At 35.8% G+C, this 22,661-nt stretch overlaps 1 protein-coding gene across 1 annotated transcript in view; it reads right to left on the bottom strand.

Annotated features, from left to right (window-relative positions):
• The window catches only part of C1H8orf34 (chromosome 1 C8orf34 homolog), a 136,430-nt gene that overhangs the window by 17,262 nt on the left and 96,507 nt on the right, over positions 1–22,661 (bottom strand). The window contains exons 9-10 of the mRNA XM_058814885.1: positions 9,432–9,517; positions 4,588–4,661 (exon numbers count right to left, since the gene is read on the bottom strand). Coding sequence (XP_058670868.1) covers positions 4,588–4,661; positions 9,432–9,517 — 160 coding nt within the window. The remainder of the gene's footprint in view (positions 1–4,587; positions 4,662–9,431; positions 9,518–22,661) is intronic.

Raw genomic sequence — 22,661 nt, 5'->3', positions numbered from 1 at the left:
AACACAAAATTTTAGACAGGTAAACAAAGCATTCATTGATTTCCTTTTCTTATACAGATTTTCCTAAAGTTCAGAATATTTTTTCAATTTTGAATTGTAGTCTATAGGATGAAATATTTTCTAACAAGAATATTTTCACCCAAGATTTTTTTTTTTTCTGTATATAAAAAATCTATGTCTAGTTTATGGACTATGTTTGCCATAAGGGAGGTCTCAACCAAATTTTGTCCAAGGTATGCAATTCAAACTCCTTTCCTAACTACTTGCAGGAATAATCACTTATTTCCCAAGAACCTTGATATTATGCTTTTCTAACCATCTTATATTGTTAAATTACCTAACAATGGTTAAACATACACATTTGTGTAGGGATTTTTTTACTACCTGTAGAAGAGTTGAAGTCATCTAATATTAACTTATTATATTTATAGAACATTTAAATTTTGAAGTTAAAATCTGAAATTTCACCACTAAGCTCCTGAATTTCTATATAATTACAAAATTCAGCTTGGATTTGAAAACTTTTGTATCGGAACGCACCAATTTGAACATAAATATGTTCATAAATTTCTAATTTGAACATAAATATGCACATAAATATGATCTAAATATGATCATATGTGATCATATATATGTGTGCATATAATATGATTATAATTCCTACTACCACAAAGTTGCACTGCTGTTGTTCCTGATGTGGCAGAGCTATCTTGAAAGAGCTATTTGAATGAATAAACTGCTAAATGCCAAACAGTGACCCCAACCCGGTAAATAGTTTATAGATTTAATTAAATGCAGAAGTTTGGATGATTTCTGTTGATTATACTCAAACAAGTAATTCAGTTACTTCATATTATTGTTCTAGGGGAAAAATGGGAAAAGCTATGAAAATTTCTAACCAAAAGAACTGAAATCATGCAACATTGTAATATTATTGTATACAACATATATTGACAGCAAGAACAAAGGCTTAGTTTTTACTTGTGCATGAAGCTTAAAGTTTTTACAAACTGAATTAAAGAATTTATGCATTCATCACAGAAAACCCATGTCTGTATTTCTTCTATGAAAGCAAATAATATGTTTCAAAGCAGTAGGGAATACAGGAAAAAAACCCAAAACACTTCTATAAAACACTTTATTACAGTATTTTTTGCACAGTAATAAAGAGCAAAATCCAAAGGCACATTCATGCAGAAATGCTTTTTGCAGTTGGACAACTTTTTCTTCCAGTTTCTGCTGCATTTGGATTGCTTTGCCTTACATGGATAATTTACAAAGAAAAATATACCTTTTTATGTGCATGTGCAAGGCACGATTGACATAAAAACACCCAAAAAATAAGCACAAGTCCTGTTAGGTCCAGGTGGTAAAAGAAACAAGTCAGAGAGAAGGCAAAGGCTACTCCATGTGATCTGCTCAGTGCCTGTGCCCTGTTTCTATCTGATAGGCATGGTAAAGTTAGCAGCTTCCTCTGCAACCCTGCTTTTCCATTTCTGCTAGAATTTCAGGTCTCTTAAATTTTTCCTAGTATAACTTCTGTATTTTGTTAGAGTCTTATTTTACTTTATGTTTCTGAAAAATTTCTAAACATTTGCCTATCAAACTTTGTGCTCACCATAGCGAAAAAATCTCAAGAAAAAGATTTTGCATTTTGTCTGACACTTTTCGTTACACAAAAGTATTTTCCAGGCAGTAAACTAGGATTTCTAAGGATGTTTTGAATGGTTGTTTCTACTTTGAATTCTTACAAAACACTTGGGGAAAGTGCTGATTCCCATAAATTCTTCAACCAGATTTTTGCCAGCTTTACTCACTTATTTGCCCAGAATGCCTTGTTTGGGGTTGTGCAGCCCTGAAAATCTAAGTTTTCAATTTCTCAAACATTAACCCTTTTTATTAAAAATACAGCATAGCAAAATATTCTATTTTTAAAAGTATAAATAAAAAGGTCTAACTACAAAAACCAGGGTTTTCAGAAATAGAACAGTAAAAATAGACAAAGCTGCAAGAAAATCATAATATAACCATAGTGTAAATTACATAAAACATGTAACAGACATAGATGTTGTGTTGCATATCTCTTTTGAGTAGCAGTATCCAGACTGTTTTAGGATCCACATTAAAGATCTTACATGTGGATTCATACATGGGACATGAAAAAAAAAGAACCCAAAGGTTTTTTCTAAAAATCCTTATGCATAATTCTTGCTCTTTTGTCCTACAATTTTTCTCACAACACTTATCTTCTGAAGGCCAAGGTGCCTTTGAGGAAAATTTGTCAAATATAGATTAGCAGAGAAGAATTTATACAATCATCTATTTAACTAGCCACCAACACAAATTAGCCTATTGGAATGCAGTACGAATATTAAACATTGCACACCTTGACCCATGTCAGGATGTTTCACATGCAATATGCACATTTGAGGGAATACCATGAATCAATTTGTCAAATTTATAAGAAAAGTCCGATCAACATAGTATTCTATTTTTCCCTCATCTTGCATCTCATAAAATATCTAAAAATCATTCAAGTCATGAGAATACATTTTGGTAACAATTCTGTTTATAGGCATATGTCTTACTGCTTTGAAAGATTGTGGAAATCCATTTCAAGATCACATTTACCTACACAGCCTTCCTATGAGGCATCTCAGTTTTATATCTATATTTTGTATGTCAAGATTGCCAAAGAAAAAGTCTCACTGAAAGTTATTAGGGGAGCATGGAACAGATCGCTCCCTTGGAGCCCTGAAAAGCAAGAACAGTTGGATCATTTGTTTCTTTTTAAGGATATACAGTTACAGAGAAAACGTTGGATAGTTGAATTTAATTTTCAATAGCTACATTCTATTTAAGCAAGAACACTAAGACACAATGCACCCGAGAAAAACCCCCAAGAGTATGAACTAACATAACTGGCTCCTTAGAAACTTAGGCAAAGTAGTTTTTCAAGAGCTTGGGAATGTGAAATGATCTGCCTTAGCCCTGAGGAGAGGATGGACGGGCAGAGCAAGAGCTGCAACTGCTCTTGTCTTCTCTTTGCAGCCCTGGTAATTACAACACCAGCCGGCTTTCAGGGATTCAGCCCAGGGAACCCTACAGCCTCTGGCAGTTCCATCCTCCCAGCAACCTCAAATAAGCCTGGAACTACCAGAGCATGAAATGAACACAGATACAGATTGTTTGTTTGCTCCTAAGCCTGCACACACAGAGCATACATGTGAAACTGTTCAGCTGAAGGCTACACCTTTCTGTAACAAGATTTTGCTAATAAGCAAAATTAACTTTCGTTTTCTTTGTATTTTTTCTATGTAATTCAATTAATTTGTTTCTCTCTTCCTATGTTACATGTCTGCAGAATTACTAAATCAAACTTTGCACTAAAAGTCCAAATCAATAAGGAAATGTGAGCTCCAAAACCACTGCAAATTTTATTTTACCCCTCTGTTTGCTGGTGGGAAGCAGAAAGGAGATTTGAAAAAGCAGCTCCAAGCAATGCCAGCTGTAGTTCTGTTCTTTACTCTTTTTGCCCAATATCAGCAAATGCTCTGTGAGGTTCTTGCACTTCAAGTTCTCAAAGACCTTTAGGAATTGATCTGGAACTCCATATCCCTCAACTGTCTTGATAAATAATCCAGGTGTAAATACTTCATGTTCAATACTATCTAGCTTTATTCATACTGCTTAATCAGATGCCTGAAAGAGTGCAAGACCAATCTGCATTGCCATTTTTCTTTTTTCTTTATATTGCCCTTTCTTCCTTAGCTAACAAATACTGAGCCCTTCTTTCACTTCCTATATCAACATTAAAATGTGCTATTAAGCAGTATTGCTGAACAGACTGAACAGGAATTAATGTCCTCCTACACTTGTCTAAAATTTTGCAAAAAAGAACAACTATTGTAAATTTATTTGCCTTAGGGAAAAAAAAACCACAGTCCTTTTTTTAGCCTATATTCAAACTCCTGGTGCAATACTAATAGCATAAAAGTTATTATTATATAATTCTTATAAAATTATTTTACTGCTGGTTATGTTTTACACAAACTGCGTATCTGCAGAGATTTTCTCAAGTTTCAAAAGAAAAGAACAGATGGAAATATTACCAAGCATAATATTGCATTCTTTTAAAATATACAAATAAACTAGCCACAAATTTTAACTAAATTGCTCTTATTAGTTTTCAAGCAAATGGTAATAGAAATTTAAATTATAGTTGAGATATCACAATTTCATATTTCCGAATGAAATTTAGAGTTTGAATTAGTTTGTTCTCTTCAATTTTTAAAACTGAATATTATCTGGCAAAATACAGAATATGTATAAAATTACTGCACTTCCAATGGGCAAGCCCAACATGTGGTTTTGTAGATTATAATAATGCATTTCAAAATACCCCCTTTTCTAGAATAAAAAAATTAAAGCAGAGAACTGAAAATTCAGAAGGGTTACGTAAATTTTGGTTTTTTTCTCTCTAGGATGACAGTGCTGGCAAACACAACTCTTATCTCTATGCAAAATCTACTTTTTATGAAACTAATTTTAAAAATTACAGGATTACCCATAAGGGAAGGTACTTACAGATGCTGTCACTTGAGAAGTACTCTGAAACTCATTAACATCTTCTGTGAGCGTTTCAACCCCAGGTATTTGAGCTGTTCCAAAGAGGTATAAGAGAAAAGTAAATCACTCTAATCAAGTAAGTGTTAGTCACTTTGAAAATGTAATGCCTAAAAATTTACTGCTGGGAAGGCAAATGTGGCTACTGTAAATGTACTACTTTTCAGTTACAGTTCAATGGATTACAATTTATGTCTGATTTTAATTTATAACCTTAATGCAACATAGAACAGCGTCTCTAAGATGACTAGAGTGATAAGCAAGCTTCCTTCAGTGGCCAAGGTATCTTCTAGGTTCATTATTAACTTTACTATTTAAACTAAATACTGTTTACCCTTTACACAAGCGAGTAGTGGATTTCCAGCTTTAATAAAATGAATAAAACTATATTAAATTAATTCTGTTAAAATTCCTGAAGTAAAAGGATTTTTTTTTAACATCAACTTAGACAACATTTAAAAGCCTTGAAAGTATAACTTTTGCCTATATTGGCACATTTTAAAATGACAGAATTTTGTGGGGAGTCTAAAATGTCTCTTTGATGCATGTGTAATGACTTACAACAGATTTTATGCAACCCTGCCAGAGAAAGAAATTTCCAAGTAACATTCCATGCAGTTTCACTCTTTGCCCAGCACTCTTCTAAGGCACTTAGATGCTGCATCAGCAGCCTAACAAAAGAAGATGTCCTGATCTTCTCTGTGTTCTGCTGTTATTCTGACACTTAGGAGGGAGGTCCTTATGTTTCCAGAATCCAATTTGTTAAACATCCCAGGCTATCCTTACTATGAAAGCAGAACTTAACTGTGAAGTGTGGCAACTGTGGTTACCAATTCATTGCAAACATAAATTGATGTTGAGGGCAAAGAGGTGATGATAATGCAAAGCTGTGGTCAGGGAATTGTGTGGGAATTGAGATATGATGCCACACTTTTGCCAATGCCTTCTCTATTTCTCAATCTTAATTCCTACATATTTGCATCCTTAATTTTTTACGCTGGTCATGCAGCTCCACCCAGAACAACACTATGTGTTTCATATGTTCATGTTTTTATTGAACATCTGCAATTCCAAACTTTTCCTCTACATCTTAATGTCTCTTGAACTTTCTACTATAATGACACTTAAAAGGGGAAAAAAAAACACCAAACAAAAACAAACCAACCAGAATCCAAACACCCCCCAAAAAAAACAGTGATTCCTGTTTGATAGGGAATAAACTACTGATGTGAAATTTGCTCTATCAAAATTTATTTAGCAAACTAAGTATTATATATCACAATATAATCTGTGGAGCTGTAGATGTAACAGCACAATAAAATAGGAAATACCACATTTACACAGTGGCATAGAATCACAGAACCTATTATCTTTGGTCCAATATTTTTCCAGGGGGAGTCACAAAAGTAACAAGTCTTTGCCCACACCCCAGAAATATGTGGAGTTGCACAATACATGCAAAGAAGTGAGTGTGAGTACATAATAAACAGCTTTTCACAGATATTTGAGGAGTGGCTTAGAAGTATTATACTTTTCATTTATCCTATATTAGGAGATTACTCCCTAATACATTACTGCATTTTAAACTTACTTCTAAAAGGATGCACAGACTGCAAAATCTGTATTTGCAATAACATCTTTTCCTGCCTTCTATCACGGCTTCACTCAAAGGCTAAGGTACGTTTCAGCAGAAGAGAATGAAACAAGTAAAACAAGGTTGTATGGTACTTACAGGAAATTGGGAGTAAATGAACAATTATCCCTAAGTGATACTATTTCTACATATCTAAAAACCCCCAAAAATACTGAAGTGAATTGCTTCTACAATCCCACCAAACTGAAAAACACTTTGGGGTCTGTTGCATGTAGATTTTTCTGGATCAATTCTGTTGTAATGTGCATCTTTTGAAGCCTCAGCAATTCTCCACATCTACCTCTACAGAACAAGAGCAAGGCTCAATGGAGAACTGACCAAAGAGACAAACCAGACAAGCTTGGCATCTACAGGGAAAGTTTGCTGTGCAGTCATCTATGCTGCTTCTGACCAAAATCAAGAACCTATTAAATTTTTCCCTTAGTTCTTTCCTGTGAAGTGGTCTAATGGAAAAGGGAAACATTTTTGAGAGGTATAGTTTAGGACAGTGGAAAGAAACTGCAGCTTTGAAGTGTCTTCTGTTTTTCTATCTTGAGACCTGACTCCTACCTCTCATTTTTACTACTTAGATCAAACACAAGTCTGTCCAATTCAGCAGGATTATACTAGAGGGAAATCAGTGTAGTGGTTAATTAGAACCAGCTCCAGATTATCAGCATAGTCAGTATAGTGTCTGATGCTGCGCGTGATCTTCTCACATAAGCTCCTGCATTGCCTTTAGTAGGTAGAATGGCTTAAAATGAGGCTTATTTATAAGGGCGGTTAGATCAGATGTTCTACCAATTACTTCTGAAATTCGCAGGAGAGATGTTCCAGACCTAACAACAGAAACAGATCATTATCTAAAGAAAGCTACTCCCAACTTTGTTGTGCATCAGCACCTTGCTTGCTTATTCTTGAATGAATGGTTTGCATCAGCACTTCCCAATGCACTTTCCCCTCATTAAGGTCACTGGTACTGATAAATAGCAGAACATAAATTCAAATAAACCTAGTAAGTGAAGCCTGCTAGTCACTATTTCATGATGTAATACATCTATAAGAGGACATAACTAAAAATTCACTGCAATAATGGCTTGGTTACTTAGGGTTTTTTAACAATATCTTTATGAGGCTTTTTTAATCATCCTCTCATACATAATAATATTTATTGGAAATAAGTATCAGATGCAAAGAGAGCAAATATTGTGCTGCATTTACAGGGAGGATTGATAGAATGGGCAGTTGCCTGAGCTCTGTGTCTGTTTATAGTCTGTACCTACTGGTGAAATCCAGCTGTGTTTTTTTTTTCAAATTGAAATGTAGTACTAGCCAACATTTTAGGAAAAAAAGACTCAACCATATGTTACGAAACACAGAACATTTCTGAGGGCACCTCTTGACAGAAATTTGGCATTACCTTACTACTGACCTCAGTCTTTTCGCCCGAGAGGCCTTGTTATTTTCTAGCTATATGACTAACAGGTCCATGTATATTCATAGACATCAGATAGATGTTTATAACAACATGAATATCAGTGCCCCACCTTCCTATCTAAATTTTACTCCCTGCATCTTATTGAATGTGTTTTTTTTTTAAAGAAAGCATCTTCCATTTTCTCTGTAGCCATATTGACTGCAGAGTATTCAGAAGCACATGAAGTGGCTGAAGGTAGAAGAGCTGTAGCACTTTTGTGCTCTACATTCTGTGACCGTGAAAGATCCAGCTCCAACATTACACAACATCCAGTACTTTCTGATAGTTTCACCTTCTTTAATCCTGGTATTGCTGCCACTTAGCAAAACTTAACTATTTAATTGAGTAGTTAAATCTGCAATTTTAGAACACGACACGGCTGTAGAGCTTTGTCTGTCTTACCAATCTATTTGCTTTTGCTGCAATAATCCCATGCATGTATATTCCTTTACTTATCCCAAGCAAGCCATCACCACCTCCCTTTCTGGGAATCACTCTCACAATAGAATTTTGCCTTCCTTTCACAGGGCTTGAATGAAGTCACCTGTCTGAGCATCTCTTGCTGACAATCTCTGTGAAGATTGTAAGGACATCATGTTTTGAGATTCTGAGCATCCTATTACCTTGTTCAATTAGGTGATCAATGGCAGATAAAAGGAAAAGCCAATGTCTTGACTGCATGAAACCACACATTCTCACAAAACCAGTTTGAAAAATTAGTCTTTAAAGACACATTAATTACTAATGGTTGGTTTACAAATGAGGCAAGAGAAATGAGTGAAAGCTCAGGTTGCTGTGATATCTAATAATATATACAATAGGATTAGATAGCAGACAGGGAGTAGGATAATTAAAAAATTACATTCTGGGGGTTTTTTTTGTGTTAATTGATCACCATAGCTAACTTGTCCATGGCTGCTGAAGACTACACTGCAAATCAAAACATACAATTGTAGACTTGGCTGGTTCAACAGTAAGGCAATGGACTGAAAGATTTATGTTTGCAGATTCACTGTCAAAACCTGTATTTCTTTCTCTCTGCATTACAGCAGCAGCTAAGATAAAGTTAACCTTCATCAATTTTATCTTTGACAGGAAAGCTGGGCATTCTCTGGAAAGATATCCCTTATGAAGTGCCTTTTTCAACATTTCAGGTGTTACTCAGTTCAAACACCTGAGAAGAAATTGAAATAAGCCTGAGTGTCCTGACTGCAGATTAACCCAACATATGATCATGTTTGTATGAGGGGAAAAAGTTTTTTTCAGAGTTATTTTATAAACTCTTTCTTTCTACTGTAAAACATTTAAATCATCTGGATGCATGTGTAGTAATAAATTAAATATTTCAAAGACCATTCTTTGGCATAAAAGCAGCAATGAACAGCCCATGCCTATGCTATTAAGCTGTTTTAAATGTTAGTGTGCTAACATAAAATCTGTCTAATAAGAACAAATTCTGGCCCAGTGCACCTCTCAAAATAAGCCTAGGAATTATTCTGGAGTGTTAATTGGCCATGACAAAAAATATGTTAGTGGCTCTTTGAACAGATTTGAAGTGTAAATGATTGAGTTCAAATGCCCAGGAACACTCTCTTGGAAGTGTTTCATCTTTTACAGACATAACCCCTACTCTCAAATTCAAGATGTTGATGTTTGGGGTTTTTTTTATGAGCAGCAAATATTTATATAACTTACCATCAGAGTCTGACACTGCTGGCTCAGATGTCTGAGATACCATGGAGACATCTTCTGGCCTTTCTGCCAAATTATCCCCTTGCAATCTAAATTATGGAAAAATAAAATGAAAACATTTGCAATCATATTCAACGGATAAGACACAGAAGAAGATTATCCTTGGCTACATGTCCTGCTCACAACATTGCCCTAATTATAAGAGCAGCTTTGCTGAAAAGCCCACACTCAGGGTTCAATCATAACCTGGACTGTCTAGTAACCAAAACTAGACTCCAAGGAACAGCCAGCTGAATCCTAGCTTATGCATTTCTTTAAGTCATATTTTACAAAAGTGGAGGTTAGGTGTGCATGTGAGGACTGTAAGCTTCCTTCCCTTCAAAAATATTCCTTCCCTACCTTCAAAAATATTTTAATTGAATAGGACTGTAGCCCATGCCAATGTGTTGGCAGTGAGGTGGCCTTGGTGAGGAGAGGCTGGGGCTGCCCTGAGCCAGTCACAGGTGGTTCCATCTGGCTCCAAAAGGAACCACAAGGAACCACGGCACGGCACAGCTGAGCTCTTCTGCCAAAATGGTGGCACCTTGGAGGAAACAGAGTTAAGGTAGAGCCAGTCACAATGCCACACAGGCAGAAGAGCAGGGAACAGGAAGACTGGGAAACAGCAGAGGACACACCAGGGTCAAAGGAGATGGTGCTCCATACTCTGAGCAGTCACTCCCCTACAACCCATGGTGAAATGCCAGAGAATATCCCATTCTGCCCCTGGAGAACCAACACCAGGGCAGGTGAGTATGTCTGGGAGATGGACAGTAGCCAATGGAAATCCCAGACTGGAGCAGGTGAAAAGTGGGGTGAGGAAGGAAGGGCAGAGAGGACCTCTAATGGACTGACCACAGAACTCCACTCTGTCTCCCCTGACCTGCTCAGGGGGTGGGGAGAGGAGTCTGAAGTGACAGAATGAACTTGGGCCAGGAAAGGGAGGAGGAAAAGTGTGGTTTTAATGTCTATCTTTATTTTCTCATCACCTAAACCTACTTTAATTGGCAATAAATTAAACTAATTTTCCCCAAGTCAAGTCTGCTTTGCCCACTACAGTAACTGGTAAAAAATCTCCCTGTCTTATCTTAACCCACAAGCTTTTACTTCCTATTTTCTCCTGTCATCCTACAGGCTGGGTAGGAAACTGGCTCTTAGCCATAGTTAACCCACCACAGGGGTTATGTATGCAAGAATATTTCCTCCTCCTTTGTTACTTGTTAAAAGGAAAATACAGTAATTATGGCAGACTTTATCTTCAGGCTTTCCTGCTGCACCAGCTGACTGCAATGCCTTGACAGCAATTTATACAAATAATGCTTGTATCTGTTTTTTCAAATGAGCATCCCAGGAGTCCCACCATCCTTCTCCAGGCTCTTATGAATCCTGAGTACAAATTCTGCTCATAGAAGTGCTTTGTAGCTCTAAATGCAATATAACTGCCATTTACATAAAGGTCATCTTACCTTGGGTTTATTCAGACATGAAAAGAATAAGAAAAATGCAATTCAATTTTGCAAAGCCCAGGAATCATAAAAATGCATTGAAGTAAAACCTTGGGGAAAGAAATAATTTATCTCTTGGAAGAAAAAAAAGTTCTTTTCACTCTGTATTCTTACCCTCTGCAGCTGTTTTATACTAAGCTTGAAATTAACCTTTGAAACCAAGTAGATTCCCCTTATCTGCCCTATCTAAATTTCACATTTTATGATTCTCACAGTTATCTAATATAGATGGGTCTTAAAGTAATCTATTTGTTTGTACTCCTCAAAACCATTTCCCCAATAACCCCATCCCCAATTACTTTTATCTCCTTTTATTGCCCCTAGAATCATTTATTTATGATGGAAAGCTCAGTGTAAATTCATAATATTTCTTATCTAAGGTGGTAGATCCACAGAACATGAAAGTCAAGACAACAAAATGTAGAAGTTAGAAGCTGTAAACCTAATTTTGAAAATTACTTCTATGAATCTTTTATAGCTCTGTACCTGGCTTCTAATGCTCTAGTTACCAATTCTTTAAAGCCTAGCTTGTCAAACAGAAGCAAATTACTTTGTATCCTAAAGATATTCAAATAGGGAGAAAATAAATTGCAAATGAAATAACTATGCAAAAAAAAAGGAAGCTATCAAAAAATCACGTAATTTTCCACTGCAGTACAATTCACCCATCCTCCTTCATTATATACATATGCACATTTACTGCAAGCACATATGCAGTCTTTCTAAGACATGCATGAAATTGCAGGAACCAGAAGTGAGATACTCATCTCTCCAGCAATGTTGGTAGTTCATTTACATTTAACTAAAAGGATAATTACTCCAATCTTTTCTGCTTACATTATAGTCATATAAAAACTATCTCTAGAAGTGGAGCTGCTTCTTTTGTCCCATCAGATTTTTCAAGATTTTATAATGTTCCCATTCAGAGCTTCGATAATCCAAACCAGACATGAATAACTGGAACTATGCTCATCTTTTTCTAGATTTTAGATATATTTCAGTGGTCCATTGCTTCATGAAGAACACATACACACAAAAAATCTTTTCAATGCATCTAATCAGAAAATCAATTTCATAGAATTTTACTTTGTAGGAAGAAATATACTGGATGAATGGCTGAATAGGATGTTTGACATGTCCATACCTTATATTAACATCCAATTTTCAATTTATTTATGCATTTCTTACAAATAGATTCATATCAGAATAGATTCCCATGAATCTCAAGCAACAAAAAAAAGTCACAAATACACACAAAAGAACTCTGGTACTTGGACTATTACAATTTCTTCTTCAAAAGTAGTATTATTCATAAGACATCTCCACAGTAAAATGAAAACACTTAAAAACTCTTAAGCAGAAAGAAGCATTCATTAGAAAGACACATAGGTTTAGAAGTTACCTAAAAATTACTGTCTTACTAATGCTTGACGCACTACTTCAGCTTTTAACCAAAGCATTCTTTCAGCTATTAATTATTTTAATGTGAGTCTAAATTTGATACCTGATAGCCAACATTTTTTCCCATATCTGTTTCTGTTGGGATTTCTTGCTTAGAGGACATTGTTTCAGTTATAGTAACCAGCTGCATGTTGGAGCTTCAAGAGCTACAAAGCAAACAGCCTACAGGTAAATATTTCAATTTTCTTTGACCCCAAAATGCATTCCAAGAAAACTGTTAAGGACTTCAGGACCAAGGATATTCTGAATAAATTCTACAGATTTAGTGCAGAAGCATTACACAGGGTCTATCACTACAAGCAAGCTGATGGATGTGTGAATCACAGTTCTCCTACTGGTATGATCTTAAAAATATGATTCACGGAATGGGTCAGACTGGAAGAGACCACAGTGGGCCATCTGGTCCAACCTCCCTGCTTGACCAGGGTCATCCAAGTGCACATGGCACAGGGTTGTGTACAGATGGTTCTTGACTATTTCCAGTGAGGGAGACTCCACAACCTCTCTGGGCAACCTGTTCCAGTGCACGGTCACCTGCACAGGAAAGAAGTTCTTCCTCACGTCCAGGTGGAACTTCCTGTGCATCAGTTTTTGCATATTGCCCCTTACTCTATTTCTTGGCATCAACAAGAAGTGCCCGGATCCAGCCTCTTGAAACCCTCCCTTCAGACCCTTTTAAACATTGATAAGGCCCCCTCTCAGTTATCTCGTGGCTGAACAGGCCGAGCTCCCGCAGCCATTCCTCTCAGGAGAGACGTTCCAGCCCCTGCACCACCTTTGTAGCCCTTCACTGGACCTGCTCCATGAGGTCCATGCCTCTCTTGTCCTGAGGAGCCAGAACTGGACACAACACTCCAGATGTGGCTTCACCAGGGCTGAGTAGGGTTAGAATCACCTCCCTCAACCCACTGGCAATGCTCTTCCTAACACACCCGCAGGACACCATTGGCCTTCCTGGCCACAGGGACACACTGCTGGCTCATGGACAGATGCTGTCCACCAGGACCCAGGTCCTTCTCTGCAGAGCTGCTTTCCAGCAGGTCAGCCCTCAGCCTGTGCTGGGGTGCAGAGGATTATTCCTCCCCAGGTACAGGACCCTGAATTTGCCTTTGTTGAATTTCAGATGGCTCTTCTCTACCCATCTCTCCAACCTGTGAAGGTTGGATGCAGAACATATTCCTATCTGAGAACTCCTCCAGTGCACTAAATGTAGACATACATGATGATTCTCCTCTATGTCAACACTGTTGTTCTATGACATTCTTAAAATAAATAGTTAGAGAAACTGAAATAAATTTGATGTTACAGCAGAAGACTAGAATTCTGCTGCCAACATACTTCACGTAATACTTCTTAGGACTACATGGGATTAATAAATATAATTACAAACATAGGTACTTTCTATTATCAGGGCTTAAGGAGAAGGCATAATGTATTCTAAAAATGAAGAAATGGAAATGCTTTGAATACCTCATAGTGAGATTTTTGCCCTCTAGTATTGGTTCTTTGCATAGACTACTGATTCAAAGTATGTGTATTAATAATTGTCTTGCACTAGTTTATAACAGAGGTTGTACTTTAGGAAATTTCTGTGTCAAATAAAATTCAGAGAGTGATTGTCACTTACAGACAGAAATTTAGATTATATTTAGGTTAATGCTCTTTTCACCTATTCTTCCAGAAATATGTCACTTAAATAACCAAAATCCCATTCTATTCCTTCCTAAAATGAACCAGCCGAACAGTTATCATTTTTAGAAAAAATCTCCTTTAATCCCAAATAAACAACTACAGGCAAGAGTTATATAATTAATGCACATGTGGTTGGCCTTCAAATTCTGATACACAGCTAAGGACTTATTTTTATTTGTAAACGTAGCAAACTAGAGCTGGATAACTGTGTTCAAATTCTGATATTCCCTAGAGGTGAACAACAACAGAAACTGAAATTCCACTTGAGAAGAAATCCTGAAAACCTCCTATTTCAAGAAAATACAAATGCTTCTGCTGACATTTTAGTAGTGAAGAAAAATTCCTTCAGGGGCTCCAGGACAGTAAAAGGCACTCTCCAAGGAGGAGGGGGAAATTGCATGTCTAAGCACTGCAGCTCCAGCCATTCTCTCTGCTTTGCCTTGTGTCAGCTAAATTTTATTGAATCTGAATAAACACTGTAAAAAATTTTGGTTTCTGTGAAACATTATTCCTGAAAACACACATTTAATTGGAAAATTCCTGATCTCCATTGCTAAAGACTCAGTTGACTTCTTTTAGCTGAAAATGGTGAGAAGCAGTGAAAAGTTCGGAAAAGAATCCTTAGATCATTCAGCAAAAGGAGCAGTAAAGTAGTTTTCATGATCAGCCAAAACAGGTGCATATTTTTAAGGGCACAACAACAAACTTCTCTGAAAAACAGAGGTAGTGTCATGTTTGAATTAGAATCTTAATTAATGAGATTTTGACTTGTTGAATCACTTATTTTCCTTAAATTATTTCAAAGTAGGTTACCCATTCTCTTGAAAAAATCCTACCAAATACTTCCATGATTTATAGTTAGTTTCTTTATGAAGCAGTTATTATTTTGGAACAAAAATTCTAATACACATTTTATAAAATTAATTAATATCATGAACTTATTAACAAAAGAAACTTATTATATATATAACATTATGATGTTCCTTTGTCAGCCAAAGGGAATTTTAATCAGAGATGAGAAGAAGGGAAAATTTGGCTTACTGGACTTCCATTTTTTTTCTCCAAATCACCTACTTCCTTTCTGTAAGTTAAAACTTCACATCTACATCCAACCTTCTCTGATAGCACTGGAATACTGAGTTATAACTTTTCTAGGACAAATACACAATTCCAGGGAAGTTATAGCAACAGAGATCAGACAACAAAAGCTCTGAAAGGCCCCACACGCTTTTAGGTTACATTGAATGTTTTCTTGCACCTTTCCCTAGCAACCTCAACACCAGTAAGAGTATTTCAAGCTTCATAATCATCTGTCCTGACTTGCCTATAATAATGAGTTTACTTCACTCTTTGTTCCCAAACATACTGATCCAAATTCTGACCTCATGTACCTTGACTTACTGACTCCACAAGTTCTGCAGTCCATTATATTGCTGTAAAATCCAAAGTTTTTTCAGCACCTAAATATAAAGCCAGGAATTTCTGACTTAGTCCGTTTGTTTTACTAATGTCTTTTACAAATATAAAATATTAAAACTGTGCCATAAAAATTCCCATTGTATTCAAGGTACAGAGTCACAAAGATGTAAGTTTTCCAGTACAGACTGTACCGGTTAATATAATGGTAAAATTATATTACATAAATATTATTAAAAATATATAGGCAAAAGTATACTCTTTATCTGGTAAAACTCCTCATCAGCTTTAGCTACACACACTGCCTTCTTAATGAGGATTAGATTTTTTAAAAAGTTTATATTATTTTTAGATCACTGAACTGTAGAAGAAAAATGCCTTAGATCCTCTAACACAGGATTGAGAATTTGGTGAGCAATGAAAGTGGCTGCCACCTCTGAAGCAACAATAGAAAAGCTCTGCAGCATGTCACCTTGTTATATTAAGAAATCAGTGCCATAGTTTCTGTTTTCACTCTACACTAAAATACAGGAAGCATCTGCATTGAAGAGAAATAAAGGATGAGGACTATTGGATTATCCTGCAGAACATTACCTAGGAAGGCAGACATTTCCAATATCAAACTATAAGAACACACAAATAAATAGAAATATGTAGTACCATCTCTAAATAAAATGTAGGAATATATGCTTAATGATACAATCAGCATGCTTTCCAATAGACATTTATAATTCATTCAAATCCACTTTAAAGAAGTGATGCAAGGTCACCAGGCATTGTTGTTACTATCAGCAATTCTATTCATGTGAGACATACAAAATTTATATTATTTGAGTTTCACCCTGATCTGAGATACAATGAATCTAAACTAACTTCATGTTCACCAATACCATTCAAACCACAGTCTGTTTCTTGCTTTTGCACTCACTTTCTTAAGGACACTATCTCTCAGTGCTTAAACATCAGAAGACAGAAAATTACTTGAAAATTCATGAAACCAGTGTTAAAAATGGATTTTGGTTGACATTCATTCACTTTTTGCAAACTAAACACATTGTTTTCCAGTCACTCTTGGAGATTTTTGTGGAAAGTGTCCACATCACCAATAGTTAATGCACAGCATAATGTTTTCAGCTGGTAATCAAGAATATACACTTGCTGAGCAAAACCTACACATTGACACAGCCTGCAAATTAATCTTTTTTGTGTGCTGCTTGCCTTTCCAAAATGTCTGAATGCAGGTCTTTGTGCCTTTAAATAAGTACATTCTGCAGTTATTTCTGAGGAGAAGCAAAAGTGGAAGTATATTTCCCAGAGTAAGGAATCCATAAAGAGACTGAATTATCTAATCCTTTTACAAGATGGGGAATTAGGCCATTCTTATGGCAATCTTTTATCTGCTTCTGGCTTCAAACCATTATCTCACAGGAGAAAAATTACAGTCTTTGTCAGTCTTTTCAGACTTAACACTCTTTCTTCTCCTGTGAACCATTTTTCCTAGGACTTGTGAAAGAGTTTTGTGTGTGAGTGTGCATTTGTGTCTTTAAGAGCTATATTAAACTGCTATCCAGAGCCTCAAATTATGACCAACAAGCTTCCTCAAGTTCATGATCTCCTGGCTTCCTCCCTGTATCTTTTTCATCCAGAAGAAACTTCTGTGGCTAATATCCATCACATTGCTGTACAAAAACCAGAAAGAATCTCGAAACATTGCCATAGAGAATTAGCTTGCAAAGCACACATCAAAGAGAGCAAAGCAAAAGAAAGGTGAAAAGCTTGGTAAAGCACTTGTCTTTTTAAATTATTGGGGGGGTTAAATGGGTTTTGTAGGGGAAAAGAGAAAGACATGTCATGACAAGATCTGCAAATGAAGGACAGAATGAATTGGATGTTGCCTTCCATTAAATTGAGACAGAGCAGAATAATTTTCAGGACCAGCACAATAGTATTAATTTAATATTCAAATATGCTCTTACTTCCTTCATTTTTATAAATCAAGACTAGGACATTAAAAAGGCCTTAAAAAATCCTTTACATCTATGGTTCTTAGAATTTGTCTGAAGGAGTTTCAAATGTTTGCAAGTGCACTAACCTGCTCAAACCAGTTCTCTCTTTAACAACCAGCCCTGAAACAAAAAAAAACCCCAAAAAACAACAAAACAGGTACTGTTGAACAATAGTTCTAACAAAAGATAGTCTAGTGACATGCCACTAATTTACAGCATCTTGTGCTGCATTCTTCCTGCATAACCAAAACCACATATTAAAACCCTGTCAGGTAAGTCACAGTAGGGCTATCTCCAGACAAACTTGGTGCACTGCCATGTTACCCAAACTAGATTTATCATGATAAGGTGTATGTGAAATATGTAATTCACATGCAAATGTACCTAGTGCTCATGTTTCAAGTCTAAGTCTATTTTCACTAACATCTAAACACTTATCTTTCTTCAAACAAATGGAAATCTTCCATTACTTTTATGCTGACTGACAGCTTTTTAAGTCAAGAAAAACCAAGTCTACCTCGCATGTGCATACTATAAGGAAATAAAATAGCTCTTAAATCTAACAGAGAGGAAAATACATCATCTGAAAACACTGGTCTCTTCATAGCTTATTATATTTTTTGATAACAGATGTTATTTGTACTATTACAGTATTTTGTGGAACTTCTGATAGGACTGAAATTATTGCTTGGTGAATTTACCAAGTGGGAAAAACATGTAAAAAAAGAGGGAGGAAAGTAGTCTGATCTTTCTGGGATTTCTGTTTGAGCACTTCATGTAAATCTCCTGTCTTGTATTGCTGCCCTCCCCAGACACTGTTAAGATTTTGAAAACAGAAAGACTTTGACCATTCTTCCAAAACACAATTCATTGGGAGTTTTCCATGAAATTAATTGAGGTTTAGGATTAAAAATTATACTATCTTGTGCACTTCAGAGGTCAAAATTGGATCCATGGACTCAAAAAAATAATTTGAAATCACACAGGTATTTTCTATTTTGCATACAGTAAGATGTTCCAAAGAAACAAAAGACAGTGAAAGAAAAGGCAAGTTAGTGTGTTACTCTTAAAACTTAGCAAGTCAGCCTACGAAATCTTAAAAAATTATTGATGGTCGTTGACTCTGATAACCATGAGCGCCAGTAAAAGCATTTTCTGAATTATTTTCTTCTTCACTTTTTTTCTTTTGTTTTGAAAGCACAAGATACCAAAGTGCTACACCACTTCAGGGAAGGAAAGATAGAGTGATTTATTTTTGCTGTACTTAGCACTTACAAAATCAAAAGACAATGAATACACTATTTTGGCTATTTAGGCACCAATACTGGGCAAACTAACCACTGCCCAAATGCAACTCATCGAAAAAGCAAAGTAAATATTTACTTTTTAATATTTTTTTTTGCCACAGCTTTTTCTTTTCCCATAATTATTTTCATTTTTCTACTTTATAAGAAGTTTTAACTAGCCAAAGGAAAAATATGGGGTTTGTTTTCAATTTTCCAAAGTGAAAGGAGATTTTTAAAAGTTATAAAGCAGGACCATATGGAGTTTAATTTACTTGTTTGCCACTATTAAAAGAGAAAATATGCAAATAAAACATTTTGTTTAGGACAAAGTCTGTGAAGCTGGCACAAACAAACATGAGGAAAATTCAGCTCTTTTAAACAAGAGGTCCAATAAAACTAAGGTTACAAAAAAATAGATAAAGAAAAAAATAATGTAAAATAGTGACATGAGTAATCTGGAATGTTTAGTACTTTCTGCCCTATAATAATAGCCACTTAGAAATAATACACAGTCAGAAAGGTAATATGAAATGCATGACAGAAAAGAAAAAAATACATGTATGTAATCAAGAATTTTGATTTAGATTTGAAGACATAAACTTCCTCAAAGTCTGTACATGAACCCTAATCACAGAATTTTTCCCTCCAACATTCATTCTGTACCAACTACCTCAGTTTGGAAACACTTTTCCCGCTTGGTACTTTGAAGTAATTTGTTCCCAAGTTTCAGGAAAATTAACAAAGCAGAAATTTCTGCCAGCAACTGACTCACTAAGCTGGCTTACCACTACTGGGCAGACATTCAAAGACTACTCTTTATGCAAATACAGGTACCAAACTACACATATACCTGTGCCCATTCCCCAGTATTACATCACAGTGTACAGAGTCAAATAAGGGATTATATGGAGCACTTGAGAGGTTATTATTTCTGAAACATCTGTGTATTATTGATTATTAATATTAGAGTCTATAAAGAAAAAGAGGGAGTTATTTTATATCCACTGTGATCAAGTTTTGCTCTAATTCCATTACCTCTTAACACTGCAGTTAAAGGGATGATAATAGCTCATGTAAACATACCAGAACCATCTTTAAGTTAGCATCTGCAAATTTCCTTCACAGAGCAGTTCTGACAATTCATGTAGCAGCTAAGGAATATTTGCACATGCAGAACTTTCCCTGCTAGAATTCAATGCAGACATAGCTGTCTATTATGTCACCCAGGCAGCACACACTGTTACATATGGTCAAGAAAAGGGGAAAACAGCCAATGGAGTTTCAGTGCCATTTATTCCTGCATGCATTTTCATGGTATTACTCCCTCTGAGGTGACTGATGCCAGAATGCTCAGTTTGAGAAAGAAATCTTACAGCCTGACTTGAACAGCAGCATTCTGCTAAAAACAGAGCAAAAGCATCTACTGTGATGGTTTAGTCTAATTTGGCAGAGCATAAACCTAGACCAAGTACCAAAAAAATGTACCACTAGCAAAAGTTACATCCTTTCTTCTGCCAGGACCTATGGCATCTCTAGAGGATGCTGGATGTTGACCCTTTTTCACCCTACCTGATCAGCCTCTATCCCAATGTTGCATGGTACAGTATCCATTCCCTGACACCTTTCCATCCCCAGTTCTAGAGTTATTTTGGGATTACATGCCAGGGCAAGGTAGGAGAACCCATCTAATTTCAAAACACAGGTCAGCCATACCAGTGGTTTCTGTTCAGGGAGCACAATGACATTGAGAGTAGACTTGTCATAAACAAGAAGGAAGGGATCTTGTGCAAAGTGAAAGCTGAGGAAGCTTAGTAGGCTTCCTTTCTTTTCTTGAGGAAATCTTCCAGGAGCCTATCACCATTGTCTGTTTTTTAAATGTAGACTTTAATCAGTATTTATTAACTTCCTCATAAAGGTAATTTCATTAAGTTTTCTCTTTGGTGTCTGAAGTTTCAGGGGTGTTGTCTGGGGACAGTGTATACAGCAAAATAGCTTTTTAACAGCAATTTTTTCTCTCTTTACAGTCATCAGATTTTCTGCTTTTGCTAGTTAAACTAGATTCACTTGTCAAGCTTCAGACTATTTTCTTCACAGCTCATTATCAAGTTTTCCACCAAATGCTTCTTTATGACCTCAAGTTTCATTAGAATTGTCAGAGCTTTGTGGCACTGAGATAAAGCACTTTCATACAAACACTAAGATTATAAAACAGTTGAATTCCCCAGCCAACCAAATAATTCCTGTTCTTTTCTAGAGATATATGATGGCCAATTCAAACAATAGTTCCATAGTTTCCACCATTAATCTGAAATTATGTCAAATTATAGCTGGCTCCTTCATTTCCTTTGTCTCTTCCTCTGTAGGTTCCTAGTTGCCAGGGCTCTATGTCATTAAGATCTGCTCAAATTCCATTGACTTACTGCAGAGAACTAATATGTGATTCTAAATTTCACTTAGCAGCACATAGTTTATATGATTATATTCCAGGCATCAATGTAGTGGAGACTATATTGCAGGAAACCAAACTTTAAAAAATCCAAATTGTTAAAGAAAAGGTTACTGGTAAATAAACAAACTAACTTGAAGACTGAAGGACAAGATATCTTAAAGGTGTAAAAGTCAGAGATGATGAGCAGGGTAAGGTTTCACAAGCAAGGGAAACTGGCATTTCTGAATTTCTGAGTACTTTCTTCAAACAAAGTTTTCCAAAAATATCTACATTGGCAGCACGCACAGAGTACCTCATTTATTCTACATTAACAGATCAAGGATACAAGTTCCTACACTTGAACTGTACTCCACATCCCAAGGATGATAGAAAGAAAAGCTCCATTTTATTTTTTTAATGTATAGATGTACTTTGTTTGTTTATATCTATATTATTTGATTCCTCCAGTATGTTAAAAGGCCTCACTATACTGTCCTTTTGCTTTAGCTAATCTTAAAATATTAACTAAAACATTGCATCTCAACCCTACATTTGTATGCGACTAGTGTTCCTTCCTAACATTCTTGTTCAGAAGCCTTCAAGCTTGTGGCACAGTATGTTTTCTATAATCCCATTTCTTTTTTAATCACATGCAACCCCTTTTTTGTATTCTATTGATGTTAAAAAGAATGAATGCAGCCCTTGCGCTATTAAAAACAAAAAGCTTCTTACTTTCAGGAATGCATTGGCAAGACTCCACAAGAACAAGATTTAACTTTTGAGCATGGCAATGGGCATACAAGGCTAATGGGTGGTCCTTAAAAAAAAGAAAAAAGAAAAAAGAAAACCCCCTGTAATTCATTCAATAGTACATTAATATTATCTTTTACCTTATGGTTGATTAAATTCTTGCAAAACGCTCAATGTGCAAGTCACAATATATATCAGAATTATGGAAGTGGTGTTTGGCTTTTACAAATTGTCATTTAAATATCTATTTAACCCATACAAGTTTTGTTAATGTGTGAAAATGCCTTATAATTCATTGACCAAACCTGAAATGCATTTGTTTTTCCTGTATGTGAGAAAGGATTCACAAAAACATGTTACAGAATGAGTCAGTCTATTTTATAAGCCACTCAGAGCAACTGTGCCCTTGGACAAAGAAAGAATTATTATAACCATTTTACTCAAATAATCAAAATCCAGATCCATTTTAGTAGAAGTGTCCTTCCCAATTTTTCAGACTAAATAGAAAAAAGCAAACCTTCCAAATACAGGATGGGGATTTTCTGTAGCCTTTTTTCTGTATCTATAAACCTTGTTTTGTTCCACCTTGTGAATGATGTCACCCCTTTATTTAGATGACTTAATATGCTACTTAACTTGCCCTGTAGTCC

The sequence above is a fragment of the Ammospiza caudacuta genome, chromosome 1 (genome assembly GCF_027887145.1).
Source record: "Ammospiza caudacuta isolate bAmmCau1 chromosome 1, bAmmCau1.pri, whole genome shotgun sequence".
NCBI classification, from domain to species: domain Eukaryota; kingdom Metazoa; phylum Chordata; class Aves; order Passeriformes; family Passerellidae; genus Ammospiza; species Ammospiza caudacuta.
This window is presented reverse-complemented; position numbering and strand designations above follow the sequence as displayed.